This window comes from Barbus barbus (assembly GCF_936440315.1).
Source record: "Barbus barbus genome assembly, chromosome: 40".
NCBI lineage: Eukaryota > Metazoa > Chordata > Actinopteri > Cypriniformes > Cyprinidae > Barbus > Barbus barbus.
Genome location: NC_136718.1, coordinates 4,451,600 through 4,467,460, shown reverse-complemented (window position 1 = coordinate 4,467,460; position 15,861 = coordinate 4,451,600). Strand labels below are relative to the sequence as shown.

Sequence of the window (15,861 nt, the reverse complement as noted above, 5' to 3'; positions counted from 1 at the left end):
TAAAGTTGATTGTGGTGTCGCCTCACGCTGTTTGCACAAGGTCCAAAAAGCTGCACTTGACGACACCACAAAAACTACAGCCAATGGCCAACTAATGTGGGAGGAAATAACTCTCCACAACAGCAGGTGGCAGTAGGGTCGGCAAAAAGGGCATACTCGTAATTAAGACTCTGGTAATTATGGATTCGTAATGTAACTTCTTCTGGTTCGCTAATCTAAACAGCTATTCCTTTGCCTTGTCCAAATAGAGTTGTGAAACTATGATGCCACTTTGTAGGCGAACTGTAGGCGAGTAAGCATTTTAGCACTTCCGGTTCCATCGTCCCAGAGTCAATGGGTTTTTTGAATGGGATTTTGGTTAAATGTTTTAAATAAGGTCCGTGGTTCACACAGGCTTAAGATACTTTCACGTTTTATTCTACGACATAAAACACACCAGTTACACCCCACTCGTCATTTTTTAAGCTGTTTCGTTGCTTAAAAAAGACGATTGCTAACAAGTTGATAAATAGGACTACAGGCGCTGTCGGAGACATTCAACGTCATCACGACGAACAGTTTATCAGTATTTCCTAGTTGTAGTATAATTTGTAATACAATTAATTTTAGAATAACCAATGAATAGTTTCCTGCATTTTATATTGTTGTTCGACAATGTTTTTTTGCTTTCCCCCGAAATACGACACATGTCTTCGAAATGGAAGATGCTCGTTTTATCGTTTACTGATGCGGAGACTCTGGGTTCGAACTATAAGGTAAATTCATATTACGATTATTACATGTAAACATCACATGAAAGTGAAACTTTAATGATGCATAGTGCTTAAAGCCACGTTAAAATTAAATGTTTATGGCCACATGATGCTGTTAGAAAGCATATTGAGGATTTCCTAGAAGCAAAGATAGAATAACATTTTGTGTACACACCCTAACAAAAAGAGAGCTGAAATGTGGTACTTTGTTCACTAAAATAAGTTTAATCTTACCATATCCAAACACTCGCTCATTCTGCTGTTATTTAAAAGATTAAAAACGCAGGGATATGTTTTTAATTAAAATATTCATATTAATCAAGGATTTATTGACTTTTAATGCACCTTATTTCGAAATGTACAGGAATACGTGCTTTAAACATCCTTTAGTTAAGATTACTTCATTTATTCACTACACTATTCATTATTAATGTCTCATTTCAGTTTGGCTCTAGTTTTATATTTATTCCAGTTTATATAAAAAATGTTAATGTAGCGTGGTTTCACTGAACATGTTAAAAATGAGTTTGAAAAAGTTGTAGGGAGCGCACTGGTGGTGACGACGTTGAAGGCGAGGGACCGTGGTACAGTAGTTCGTTTATAGCTGTGACGACCCAGTCTTTGCTTCTTCTGCCTGCTGGTGGCAGTGTAGCATCAATGTGTGTTGTCATTACTAATTAGAGATGATTATGAACGGAGAGTATAAAAGGTTCCTGATCCGCTCAAAAGGGACTTCCTCTGGAGGGACGTGGTTCTCCAGAGAAGTCTTATGCTCCAACTCTTTTGTTTATTTCTTGGTCAATGTTCTTTACCCCATTGGATTACTGTTTTTTTATATTTATTTAAATCCCTAGATTTTGGTGTTTTTTTTGTTTCTGTAAGCAATAACTTTTTCCTTAATAAATAATCTTGCAACTGAAATATTAATTTGGCCTTAATTAATTTATATTAATAAAGCCTAAATTTAGCTTTTCAGTTCTGGCGCTTCAAAATTCGTCAAAGTTCGATTATTTTGTGAAGATTATCTTGATGAACAAAACGTGTAAATTTCGTGAACTATGACTGAACACAGAACTTATTTTTTGCGATAATCCAAAAGTCTATGGAAAAATCCTATTGGCTTTTTGTCGAGGGAACCAGTTTCATGCTAACAGCCGATCCGCCTACAAAGTGACATCTATACCCCCACTCTATACCCACGCTTGCGGTCTTGGCCACTTGCGAGTGACAGGAAGTAAGTGGGCAAGACTGTCCCAGGTCTTAAAAACGCCAAAGCACAGTGCTCTTAACGCACACTAAATCCACACTCGAATACCGCTCCGGAGAGCTATTCGAGGCTTAGCATATCCCATCATGCATCATGTTTTGGAATAAATCGTGATATTTTTGGTGAGATCTTGCCAGAGGTCCCGGATACCTTTTCAATGTAAGTTAAATATTAATATAATAATTAGATATTACATATAATTTGGCCAAAAAAAAAAAGTGTTGCACGGTTTGGTGATATTTATTTTGTACAAAATTTGCAACTGCTTTTCATAATTTAATTAGAAGCACCACAAATTAAATTGTGTCATCTGTTATAGGGACTACTGAACAGACATTTAGAAGTTGATTTAAAAAAAAAAAATCAACATGAAGCCAACAGACACTCAAAAACGGTCTGACATTGGATGACAGCTGACATCGGCTTGGTCTGTCATTGCCTTAAAGGGCTAGCTCATCCAAAAATGAAAATTCTGTCATTAATTATTCACCCTCGTGCCGTTCCAAACCCGTAAGACCTTTGGTAATTTTCAGAACACAAATTAAGATGTTTTTGATGAAATCTGAGAGTTTCTGACCTTGCATAGACAGCAACACAACTGAAATGTTCCCAGACTCAGAAATGTAGCAATGACATTGTTAAAATTGTCCATGTGACATAAGTGGTTCAAACGTAACCATAAGAAAACCATACCCTTTAAGGTTTTCTTTATGTTTAGCAGATGCTATGTTATCGCAACGGTCTTCTGGGTGATGGCTGGGGCGTTCAGGAAAGTTGCTAAAGGCTGGAATAAACCACTCAACTTTTGCCTCTATTTGCAGTCTGGATGTGTTGACGCGAGCTGCCAAAAGTCAGAGCGAATCTGCAATAAGAGCTGGCAGATTGTGTAGTGTATGATGGACACAGACTCTGATTTTGGGGAAAAAGGCACACGTTTCTACGTGAATTTGTTGTGTTGTGAAGTCTGGTAGTGTGTGATCGGCAAGTCAGTATGTAAATATAGCCTAATGCATGGTGTTTTAAAATGTATTTCAGACATATGGCATTGCTAAGAGGCTGCTGAAATACTGCAGGTGGTTGCCAGGGCATTGATATGGTTGATAAAGGTGTTTTAGGTGGAATTTGTTTAACCAATTTATTGTCCACAAGGTTCATGCATATCAATAGGACAAACAGTGTGGGACAAGTTATGCCAGACTTAATACTAAAGTTTAATACTAAAGACAGTTTAAGGATCACGTTCAAATCACTTACCTTAAATATGAGCAAATTTTCAGTGTCCCCGTAATTAAAAAGGCTTATAAATCATTCAGAATGAGTTTTTTTTGAACATCTAAAAACCATTACGCCTATGGAGAGTCCCCATAAACCATAAAAAACCAACATATATGTGTGTGTGTCATTCACCGTGGGCACTGCTCATTGGGAGTGATGGGCCCAGAGACGGTAAGTTCTGGAATCAAAACCGGTTCTCCAGGTTTCCTGCGGATCCTGGCTGCCTTCTCCCGCACCTGCTCTTCCAGGTCGCCCACGTCTGGTTTCTCTGGAGGTTCCGGCTTCTCTGGCTCCTCGCCCAGCTCTTCCTCACTTTCTTCATCCTCCTCTTCCTCCTCCTGCTGAGTTTTCTTTTTCTGCTTTTTTTTCAAAGCTTTCTGAAGGAATCAGAAACATGTTGAGAACATCTCAGTCTGGTTTCAAAGAGGATTATGTCTGCAAAAACAGTAGTTGCATCCCATGTGTAGTAGTACCTGTTTTCTCTTCCAGGATTTCCATTCCTCATGTTGTCTTCTGTATTCATTCATCTTCCTCTGATAGTCTTCCTCTGCCTCCTCCTGCAGCTCCGACACCTCCGCTATGATGTCATTCTCAAACTCCTGCTCGTCTTGCTCTCGGTCTACCTTCTCCCTGCAGACGTCACTCGTTTAATGAAACGAAGCACAAACACAGAGTCCAACTCATTTGAAAGAAGCTGTACCTCCTGATGAAGAGTTTGAAGGGCGTGTTGGTGAATCTCTGGAAGTCTCTCAGAGCTTTGAGCTCCTTCCACACTCTGATGATGCTTTTGAGGAGAGCTCTGTCCTTCTCCTGCTCCACATCGCGCAACTGACGAGTGTGTCTGACGATACAGGAAGAGACCAAGAATCAATTTAAACGTGATGAACCAAAGATCATAAATATAACAGGTAGAGGTGATTGGAAATGTCTTACCTCACTTCCTGTTTGTACTCTGCTATCCTCTGCTGGGTCACCTGACTAAGAGCCTCTCCTCTGTGTAGCTCCAGCATATTATGAATCGTGATCCTCAAGCTGTTCAACTACACACACATGCACATTCAGAATGAGTCTGAAGAACAGGAGGTTGAGAACAGGAAGCTTGGTTTTGTTGGCACACTTCTGGGTTACCTTATCAGTCAGGAGTCGTGTGAGGTTCTTGTGCTGTCTGGTCAGGTGCTGATCGTACAGCTGGGCCAGACGGGCTGCCAGCACGTGTTCACGGCTGAAGAGAGGATGATGGGAGAAGATGAGGCCGGATGCATCCACATCCAGCTGGTAGTCTGCCTGGGGGTTGCCCATTCCAGCTATGTAGAGGTTCACATGCTTGGTCTTCAGAGCCTGGGGCAGAGCAGACAACAGTGGAAACACCATGTCATTATGCAAACATTCAGTTATTATACATTATACGTTTTCAGAAATAGCCTACAAAATAACACTTCAAAAAGTAGATCTTTTGTTATTTTTTCAACAAAGGATCAGTCAATAAAGGAAGCTTTTAGGACAAACTTTTAGGAATTTACATTTATCCCACTGTTTCAATTGCTATTTATCACACAACTCTGTGTTAAAATAACTGAATGGCATCTATGCTAATAATTGTCTTTTTCACGTCACTTCCTAGCCCCTTAATACTTATCCTGAAGGTACTAGAGTCTGCAAGATCCAGCTCCAGCTGAGTGTGATTTTGCTGTCTGACATCTACAATACAAAGCCTGGGCTATGCGACTACTGAGGGGCATCTGAAGGATTCAACACCTGCATCTCTACAATCTTCCATAACAAAGGAACTTCTACTGCTCTGATAGACACTACATCTACCTGCACTCTACTGTTCAGTCCATCTTTAATGTAGTAGCAAATCTGCTTAACTAGTGCCATTATATTTGAACTGTATGGCTAGAGGAGATAGTAATCAGGCTTGACGCTACATCAAATTGTTACAACCCCAATTCCAGAGAAGTTTTGTAAAACGCAATAAAAGCAAGAATCTGTGTTCATTCTCTGTAACTTTTATTTAATTGACAAAAGTACAAAGAAAAGATTTCCAAAGTTTTCACTGACCAACGTAAATGTATTTTGTAAATATGAACAAATTTTGATTTGCAACACTCCAAAAAAGTTGGGACAGAGGCATGTTTAACACTGTCACATCAACCTTCCTTTTAATTACAATGTTTACTTGTTTGGGAATTGAGGATACTAATTGTCAAGTAAAATTTGTCCAATCTCGCTTGATACAATACTTCAGAAGCTCAGCAGTCTGTGATCGTCATTGTCTGATTCTCCTTTTCATGATGAGCCTTACATTTTCAGACAGAGACAGATCTAGCACATTCACTCTGTCTACAAACCCACGCTGTTGTAGCACATGCAGAATGAGACCTGGCATTGTCTTGATATAAGAGCCATGGACTTCCCATGAAAGACATCATCTTGATGGCAGTATATGTCTCTGTACAATCCCAGTATATGCCTCCATACCATTACAGACGTTTGCTTTTGCTTCTGTCGCTGATGAAATTCTGGATGGTCCCTTTGGTCTTTGGGACTGAGAACTCGAAATTAATTTTTCCCAGAAACACACTGAAATGTGGACTCATCTGAGTACAGCACACATTTCCACTGTCTTCTTGACTATCTGAGATGAGCTCTGGCCCAGAGAACCCGGCGGCATCACTGCATAGAATTGATGTATAGCTTTCTCCTCGAGTAACAAATATTCAAATTGCATTTCTTGATGCAGCAGCAGACTGGTAAATGACAGTGGTTTTCTGAAGTACTCCTGAGCCCATGTGGCTATATTCTAACACCGCAGCACGACGGTTTCTTATGCAATGCCACCTGAGGGCTCAAAGGTCAAGCACATTCAATAAAAAACCCAGAATAAGTAGAAGGGTTGCAGATTTAGCATAAATTCACTTGTACTCAGTAGGAGTTAACTACTGGAGCCAGATGTTGTTGTTTTTTTTAAATTACTGCTTATTTAAATTCCAAAAATAAAGTAAAAATGCTAATTTTTTTCATATATTTACAAAGTTTACATACAGTTTGTAGCATTTAGCAAATTTAACATAATTATAACAATTTTTACTATCACTTGTTGACAAAGATAAATATATTTTTTAATAGTTTCAGGTCGTATGTTGTGTATGAGGACTCTCTATACTTCAGTTTGTCATTGTTCATCAGCCTTGTGCTCCTAGTGTCTGCTTGATGTTTCTCATTTTCACTCTTTTATGTTTCAGGGAGTTGCATTACCAGAACACTTAACGTCAATTAGTTCCACATGTCTGTGAGTACTTTCATAATGTTCACATTTATTGGCATGCAGCATTCATAACACACAAGTGTGTTATTGTTCTATAATGTGTGTGTGTGTGTGTGTATTATAAAGTATATTACATATCTTCTATTTTGAGTCGTGTGAGGCATGACAGCCACATGTGACCTCAAGGCCCTGTCTCACAGCAGAACCCGTGACGTCATCACACGTCTGGATCCCATCTCCGTTCTCACATCTCTAATCTCCACAAATATTATTGGCAGTTCATATTGCCTGGAAACAGGCCGCATGGAGGATGTGACCCCAAAAAGCACTAGTAAACATTTTTTTTGCATTTTAGCAGTCAACATCATAAAGAACCACGGGTGGAAGGCCTGATGTGTTTTAGACAATGACAAAGATTTTCAAAAATCTATTTCACTATATATTATTCACTATAAAAATGTCCATAACTTGCTGAGATTTTATGGTGTTTTCCTGACCTACAAAATATTTCCAGGTCTTCCATGACCCTGGGGTCCTTGGAATTATTAAAGTCAAAAAATGAAAGAAAAAAAAAAGGGTTTTGTGTGGACTTTTAATAATTTTTATGGGAAAGAAAACATAACTGCTTCTTCCTCTCCAGACCAGTGTTAGAGGTCCAGTGTCTTGGGATCACAGAAAACTGTCTTCCAAAACCAGTGCATTTGAGTCATGTTTCATCTGAATTCCACAAACCTTGCCAATCTTAATCTGGCAAAAGCTAGTTGTTCTTTGAAAGCACTCATTGTAGCAGCCTGAGAACTTGGATAAGGGCCACATTTACACTGTCAGCTAGGGGTGTGAGATATGTTGCGTCTACAATACTATCGTATATATTGTTTTAATTATGTTATGACATTATGAAGTATGTCACTCACTTTGCAAAAAAACATACAAAAACAAGCTGTGAGAGAGCACGCTTTCACTGCGTGATGAAGCTATTAGGCCGTGTTCACACTTGGCGTCTTTTTTGACTAGAAAAAGTTGACAAGAGCGTTTTTTTAATGAAAAACAAAGCTGGCAGCGTCTGTTACAAATAGCAGCTGAGAGCGTCTTTTGTTGTCATAGCAACAGCTGTAACAGTAGCCTAGCGCTGTGTACTGCAGAAATGTCAAGAAAGAGTAAAAAGTTGGCTCTTGCGTTGGCTTTTGAAGTTAACGGGAAAGAAAATGTCGATTCACAACGACGTTTGTGGGTGCACGACATTATACGGGGAAGGAACCAATATTATGATAGAGTTTTGTGCTCATATCATACAGCTCCTTGTGCTCCGAAACTAGTACGAGCAGTCTATCTACCGGCACCTTCTCCATTTTTCTTCTTGTTGTTATGGAAACGACAGATCTCGCTACTCGCTTGTCATTGGTCAGCTGTCAAAAAGGCGCTTGACGTAGGGCGTTTTTTTCAGAAAAGTTGAAATTTTTTCAACTCGAAAAAACGCTCTGAGCTGCAGAAAAAGACGCCGGCGGTGGCGTTTTAAAAAGCGCTCAGGACTTTTTTGAAAACACGGTTTACTCCATAGGATTATAATGTAAAACAGACGCCGGCAGCTTCGAAAAAGACGCCAAGTGTGAACACGGCCTTAGAATGCAGTTAGAATGACCCCAAATTCAAGATACTGTATGTTTTTTTGCTTTATATTTATATCATATAATATAGTTAAGCAACATCACAAGGGCAAGAATGCTGTTTTTCTACAATATCAGCACAACTGCAGATGTGACACTGATTTTATACAGTAGTGTGTTACTGAACGAATCCACATTTTTTAACTAATTGGTTGAACAAATTATTTAATGATCTTTTCATAAAGAAGAATGACTTAGTTTCATATTTTAAGTAACTTTATGATTTCTTATTTGACTACTGACCTTTTTGTGGAGAAAAAAATAATCTCACAGCATTACTAATGCAATTGTTATTGCATTCCTGCCACCTCTGAGCTGCATTAAAGGGGTCATATGATGCGATTTCAACTTTTCCTTTCTCTTTGGAGTGTTACAAGCTGTTTGTGCATATATAAGATCCCTAAAGTTGCAAAGACTAAAGTCTCAAAACCAAAGAGATATTCTTTATCAAAGTTAAGACTCTGCCACGCCCCCCTAAAACGGCTCGTTCAAACACGCCCCCACATGTTGACGTCAAGAGTGTGTTCCTATATTGGTTATGAAGAAAATTTGTTAGCCTACCATATTTGTTGATTTAAAAATCTTCATAACAAAATCTAAGATGTTCAAAGTTAAGAAAAAAAAATTATTGGACTGCAGATCGAAAGAATTCTTGATATTCTTTAAAATGAGAGAAATCACTGACATAATTTAGGCTACTTTCATTGACTATGATTTCATTAACCATTTAATATGCAGTGTTAACTTATGAATTAAAAGAAAGACGAGAAATAAATCACAAGAACAATCAAATGTTTTTCTTGTAATCAAGAAAAATTATTACAAAATGAATGCTGAGTGATGTTTGACAGCGAACAACACATCTCCACTGCATAACCACATACAATCGTGGGTGTCAGTCGCAAATATTAAACATGTTTAAAAAAATATTTGCATAACAGGGGACATAACAATGTACAGTATTTGAAAAAGAATGTGTTTTTTGAACAATAAAACATGTCAACATATTCTGTTACACCAAATACACAAAATAATTATCTTTAAAAAAGCATCATATGACCCCTTTAAACAGTATGTGCAATAATTCTGAACAGTAATATTCTAAATGATTTTGTTGCTTAAATGTAGCAATTCAACATAAAATGATGATGCATACTTCTAGTCAGAAAAAAGAATGTCCCTGGAAATCAAATTAAGGTGGCAATTATTGACCCTTCGTGGAAAAGATCATTTCTGTCAGACTATGAAAATTTTGTGAGTCAGCTGTCTATGACAGGCCTAAACAAACCAGCACAAAAAACACACAAAATATTGTCTAATTATCACTGAAAGTGAAAGTGACATACAGCCAAGTATGGTGACCCATACTCGGAATTCGTGCTCTGCATTTAACCCATCCAACGTGCACACACACAGCAGTGAACACACACACACCATGAACACACACCCGGAGCAGTGAACACACACACAGCAGTGAACACACACACACCATGCACACACACAGCAGTGAACACACACACAGCAGTGAACACACACACACCATGCACACACACAGCAGTGAACACACACACAGCAGTGAACACACACACACACCATGAACACACACACAGCAGTGAACACACACACACCATGCACAGACACAGCAGTGAACACACACACAGCAGTGAACACACACACACCATGAACACACGCCCGGAGCAGTGGGCAGCCATTTATGCTGCGGCGCCCGGGGAGCAGTTGGGGGTTCGGTGTCTTGCTCAAGGGCACCTCAGTCGTGGTATTGAGGGTGGAGAGAGCGCTGGACATTCACTCCCCCACCTACAATCTCTGCCGGCCCGAGACTCGAACCCACAACCTTTGGATTACGAGTCCGACTCTCTAACCATTAGGCCATGACTTCCCCATATTATCATAATGTATAATTCAATCTCTGACCTTTCTGTAGACAGTCTGCAATGCAGGGTCCAGCTCAGCCTCCAGGTGGAAGAGAGGCGGTCTGGACGAGGACTCTTTGATTGGGTCAGGCAGAGCAATAATACACCCATCATCTCCAAACCACTTCCTTCCCTGCAGAAATCACACACGCTCATATTACAGACAATAACATTTGTAAACAAATTTGTTGTTTTTTTTCACAGTATCATTTTTATAGAGGTCATAATATAAAGTGTTCTGCTCTTGCCCAATCATGATTTCTTTAATCAGTTTCTTTAAGTACCTCAGCCTGCTTCAGGATTCGGTTTTCCAAAATGTTCTGATTGGTCAGACAGATGGATGGTCTCTCCCCCACATATAACCCTTCCTCCTCAAGGTAACGGGGACGCACGTTCTCTGGCAGCTTACTGGAAGCTGGAACTGTGTGGCACATGTGTATCACAGATTATCTGACCTATAGGAAGGTTCAGGTGAAGAACTGCATGAGTGCTGCTGCTTCTGTTTCTGTACCTGGCCTCATGCTGGGAACAAAGAGTGTCTCTCGCTCCCTCTGCAGTCGCCTGCTGTACCCTATATATTCTGCTCTCCTCACTTCCAGGAAGTCCTGTGCTGACTGGTCAATGATGAACAAATCCTCCTCATCGTCTCTGACCAGAGGAGCATCTTCATCCTAAAAAGTGAATGCATTACATCATGAATGAATCAATAAATGACAACCAGTAACAAAAATATGGACACTTTACAATAAACTCAGATTAGTTAACTAATGCATTCCTCCACTACTTCTCTCTCTTGCGGGGAGCCACATGGCTCTATTCTCGGTCCCGTTTTATTTTCACTTTACATGCTGCCTCTCGGGTCCATTATAGCCAGGCATAATGTATTTTTCCCTGCTATGCTGATGATTTGCAAATTTATTTGCCTGACGCAGCTGGGTCGCTAACTGATTGCATTCATGGCATTAAACTATGGTTAGAGCAAAATTTCCTTCACCTAAATAAAGACTGAATATATTTTATTTGGAGAGTCTGTAATGTCTGACTCCGACGCGGTAACTTCAAAGCTTAGACCAACTGTCACAAATCTCGGTGTGACTTTTGAAAGTAGCCTGAAATTTGATAAACAAATCGACAGCGTGGTTAAAGCTAGTTTTTTTTACGCTACGTCTTTTGGCCAAGATCAAACCATTTTTGAATCGCTCTGACCTTGAGAAAGCTGTTCATGGTTTTATCAGTTCAAGATTATATTATTGTAATGCACTTCATGTTAGTGTCTCACAGTCGTCCCTCAGCCGCCTTCAGCTGGTGCAGAATGCTGCGGCCCGTCTTTTAACTAACACACGCAAACGTGAGCACATCACCCCAATTCTTTATTTGCTCCACTGGCTTCCATTTTCTTTTGGAGTTGATTTTAAATTTGTATAAAATTGTAAAGCTCTCAATGGCCTTGCCCCACATTATGTAACTGAGATGCTGGCTTTTCGTCAGCCAAACAGGGTTCTTAGGTCAACAAATCAACTTTTGCTGGAAGTCCCAAGGTCACGGTGCAAACATTGGGGTGACCGGCTTTTTCTGCAGCTGGGCCCAGACTCTGGAATAAGCTTCCCACCGATATGCGCACCATTACTGCCCTGGGCCTTTTTAAAGCAAGGCTTAAAACGTATTTATTTAGACTGGCTTTTAATATCTAGGAATGTTGTGACATTTTTGTGTATATGATACTATTGCAAAAATAGTATTTTTTGGAGTTGGCTTATATTTTTGCTTTTATTGCTCTATTTTGTTTTTATTGGAAAGCACTTTGGTTCACCTTGAGTGTTGTAAAGGGCTGTATAAATAAATGTTGGTTGATTGATTGATTATTTTATTACTAAAAATGAGCAGTATTTATTATTCTTTGTAAGCTTTAGTTGATAAAAACACAAATAGTCACTGTTAGTTCATGTTTGCTTAACTCCATTAAATATACGTTTACAGATAAAACGTTTGATTTTAATAATGTATTAGTAAATGTCGAAATTAACATTATCTAGGATTTAAGATTTTATTTATTTATTTTTCAGTGTCCGTTCATGTCAAATGCAGTTAACTAATATTAAAGAGTGGAACTTTACTGTAAAAAATGTATATACATTTGATTTTAATCTAAAAACATGAGCAAATATAAACTCAAGTCACCCTGGCTTCAGACTCTTCTTCTCCTTCATGCTCCTTCTCAAATTCCCCCTCTTCCTCCCCTTCTTCTTCGTCTTTCTCTTCATCTCCCTCCCCTGATTCCCCCTCTCCTTCCTCCTCTGTTTCTCTTCTCCTGGAATGTCTTTTCTTACGGCGCCGTTGCTGTTGAGGCTCTGGGTCAAAGTTGAAGGTGAAGAAGTTGTACGCCTCTTCAGCGGTGGGCAAACCAGCCTCAGCCTGCTCAGAAATCAAACACACATCAGGATTAGAGGATTTCTAGATTATTTCTCAATTAATTCTGTCAGTTCTGTTCATTTATACTTCACCCTAGTGCTGGGCAGTATGACCAAAAATTTATATCACGGTATTTTTTAAAAATATACCGGTTTCACGGTATATGACGGTATTTATTTTTTTCATGCATGACCGGGTGTTAACCACATTTTCTACTGACTGAGAGAGGAAAAACTGCAGCAGATTGACTTAGAATGCCTTATTTTACCGTCATGATGAGCGAAAACTGTAGAAACATTCCACACTAAATAGTGACTAATTACGACCCATTAATAGCCTACAAGTTAACCAGGAGTCACTCTCATTTATACTCTGATAAAATCAATATGCATCTAACGTTACACTAAAGAGCAGCTATGTGGTGGTTTTGGCTATATTACTTTTTTGTCTCATGCAGCGACCTGCCTGCATCTGAGTAACAAACTGAAGGAAAAAAAAAACAACAAACAAAAAAGTGCATAATATTAACAGACAAACTATGCTCATATTTATAATCCCAAACTGTCAGTAAGTGACAGGTGCTTGGAAATGCTGTTTTGTACTCATTTACTGAGATGGCAGCGCGCGGTGGATATTGTGGATAAGTTCTTCTGTCATCACGTGTTACTAGTTCTACTGCTTCAGTTTCTGAACTTTCACGCTTAGTAACACATACAGCTGTGTCCTCGCCACAATGCAATAGTGAAAAGAGACCCCTCTCTAACAGTGTCGCGTTCCGAACGTTATTTAAATGACACCGGCATTACGGCATTTTTAAAAATTCATATCATAAGAAAAATAAACACCGGCATACCGCCCAGCACTACTTCACCCAATGTGGAAAATAGAATTAATACAGACCACAAATATCCAGTGTAGATCGCAAATAAATGCAAATATTCTGAATGTACCATTTTGTAATATTTAACCATTACATTACTTTTTGAGGGTGCTTCTCATCCTCGCAGGAGAAACAGCAGATTCTTACCCTTTTGTCTTTGGCTGCACATCTAGCTGCATCACGAAACTTCAGCTTGGCAGCAAAGGATGAGTCTTCATCAGCCTGTAGATCTGGATCCATCTGAAAGAGGAAACCATGACAGAACGTGTCACATGGTCAGACTTCTTTCAGTTCTGAACTGGAGGTGGTGTGTTTTATCTTAATTATAAAATATGCATATAATATAAAGCTGTGTTTACAGTGTTTACTACTGTTCAAAATGTTTTGGGTCAAGATTTTTTTAGATTTTTGAAAAAAAGACTCGCCAAGGCTGAATTTATTTGATCAGAAATGCAGTAAAAACTTTTTATATGACCTTTAAATATAAACTTTAAATATGACCATATCAGGTCTATTCATGTTTACATAAATGTACATGTTGACATTTTTCATTACAGTTCATCAGTGCTTACGTCTCTGTCGAATCTAGTGAGGGTGTCTCTGTCTCGTAGACTCTGTAGACGGCTGGCAGGCTCAATGATGCTTTCCTGCTCTAGAAGACTAGCGGCTTTAGACTGAAGGGACAACACAATTATGAATGAATAAGGAATTATTTAGTATTCTGAAACACATGTTCTGTTTTCCTCTCACTGGATGCAGATGACATTTACCTTTGCTGCTCTCAGCTTCTCAGTCATGCGCAGTCTCATGGTGGTCTCTGATTGGCTGGATCCTGGCCTTATCACAGGACGAGGAGGAAGATCTAGAAAGATTGTGAGGATGAGAGGGCTGTACTACAAAGATTTACAATGAAATTTCTACAGTCACACAGTATATAGACTGTCATGGCGGCCAGCCCCAGTGAAACCAAGGCATTGCGATGATGTCTATAAACTGCAGAATGTCCTAACCTCTCGGTGAGCGCGCTGGTGGGCTTTCTACATCATCTCCTCTGTCCTGCTCCTCTCTCATCTCCTGCACTGCTGTCACCTCCTCCTCATCCGGAGGAGACTCTACCGGCATCTCCTTAAGCAGCTAGAACACGGAGACCATATGCAGACAAAAGAAACCCAAGTGCAATGGAATAAAACTGCCACGAAGTCTGAGGTGATTCGTTAACAACCTCTAAGTGGACTGATATTTTGTAGCAATAATCACACTATTGTACTTATCTACTTAATGGCTGTTTATTGGGTCTACCACAAAATGAGGCAAAAGTAACTTCCCTATTTAATGTTGTATTATTTACATTATTATTACAGTATCTTTCATAGCAATTATTTTGTTTTCAAACAAACAAACAAATAATAATAATAATACTAATAATAATAGCAGCATTGGCAAAATAATAAAAAGAATAACAATAATTAATATCATGTTTTTATTCTTACTCTAAAGCAAATATAAATTACTGAATAAAATGTATTACTGACAATATATTATTGCTTAACTTTTTATAGCCATTAATTTTTAAACAACAACAATAATCATCATCTTCATCATACTGTCATAAGTGCTAAAATAATGATAATAAGTCAGAAAAATAATAATAAGTCCTAAAATAATGTTTTTATTGTTGTAGTCAACATTATTTTATTAAAAATGGTAAAAGTGGTAATCATATACTGCCTATCTATAAAGTTATCACAGTCCTGACCTTTTTCTTCTTTTTCATTCTCTTCGCCATCACTGAACGTCTGAGTGTCTCACCAGGGTCCTCTTCTCCACCTGGAAGCTCCTAACATAACATATTATGGAATATATATATATATATATATATATATATATATATATATATATATATATATATAATATATATATAATATATATATATATATATATACATATATATATATATATATATAAATAAAATATAAGAATATGAATATATAAATGTATAAATGTAAATATTTCCCAAATATATACAGTATGTGTGTGTATTTATATAAACATAATAAATATACACAATACACATACATATATAATGTAAACCAAAACTTTATATATTCGTCTACTGTAACTTTTTGTTTGTTTGTTGTTGTTTTTTGAGTTTGCATGAGTTGCTGTTAGATAAAATAGCATGCAGTATTTTTCTCGCTGGTCAGAAGCAGTTTTTAAGGAAATTCCATGCAAGAAGAATGAAAGAAAGTTCAAGAGAGTTCTGAAATCCAATAGAAAAGCATTGAAAGAATAGTTGAAATTTTGTTACTCAGCCTATTAAGATCAGCATAGACATTCTCCTTAATATCTCATTTTGTGGATGGATAATGTCAGGATGACACAAGGGTGACTGATGACCCAATGTTTATTATT

At 38.3% G+C, this 15,861-nt stretch overlaps 1 protein-coding gene across 1 annotated transcript in view; it reads right to left on the bottom strand.

Moving 5' to 3' along the window:
• cc2d2a (coiled-coil and C2 domain containing 2A) overlaps window positions 1-15,861 on the bottom strand; it is a 42,169-nt gene that overhangs the window by 25,344 nt on the left and 964 nt on the right. The window contains exons 5-18 of the mRNA XM_079400910.1: window positions 15,206-15,286; window positions 14,460-14,583; window positions 14,220-14,311; window positions 14,022-14,123; window positions 13,597-13,689; window positions 12,339-12,572; window positions 10,672-10,831; window positions 10,445-10,581; window positions 10,162-10,293; window positions 4,423-4,632; window positions 4,228-4,334; window positions 3,995-4,135; window positions 3,768-3,924; window positions 3,427-3,671 (exon numbers count right to left, since the gene is read on the bottom strand). Coding sequence (XP_079257036.1) covers window positions 3,427-3,671; window positions 3,768-3,924; window positions 3,995-4,135; window positions 4,228-4,334; window positions 4,423-4,632; window positions 10,162-10,293; window positions 10,445-10,581; window positions 10,672-10,831; window positions 12,339-12,572; window positions 13,597-13,689; window positions 14,022-14,123; window positions 14,220-14,311; window positions 14,460-14,583; window positions 15,206-15,286 — 2,015 coding nt within the window. The remainder of the gene's footprint in view (window positions 1-3,426; window positions 3,672-3,767; window positions 3,925-3,994; window positions 4,136-4,227; window positions 4,335-4,422; window positions 4,633-10,161; window positions 10,294-10,444; window positions 10,582-10,671; window positions 10,832-12,338; window positions 12,573-13,596; window positions 13,690-14,021; window positions 14,124-14,219; window positions 14,312-14,459; window positions 14,584-15,205; window positions 15,287-15,861) is intronic.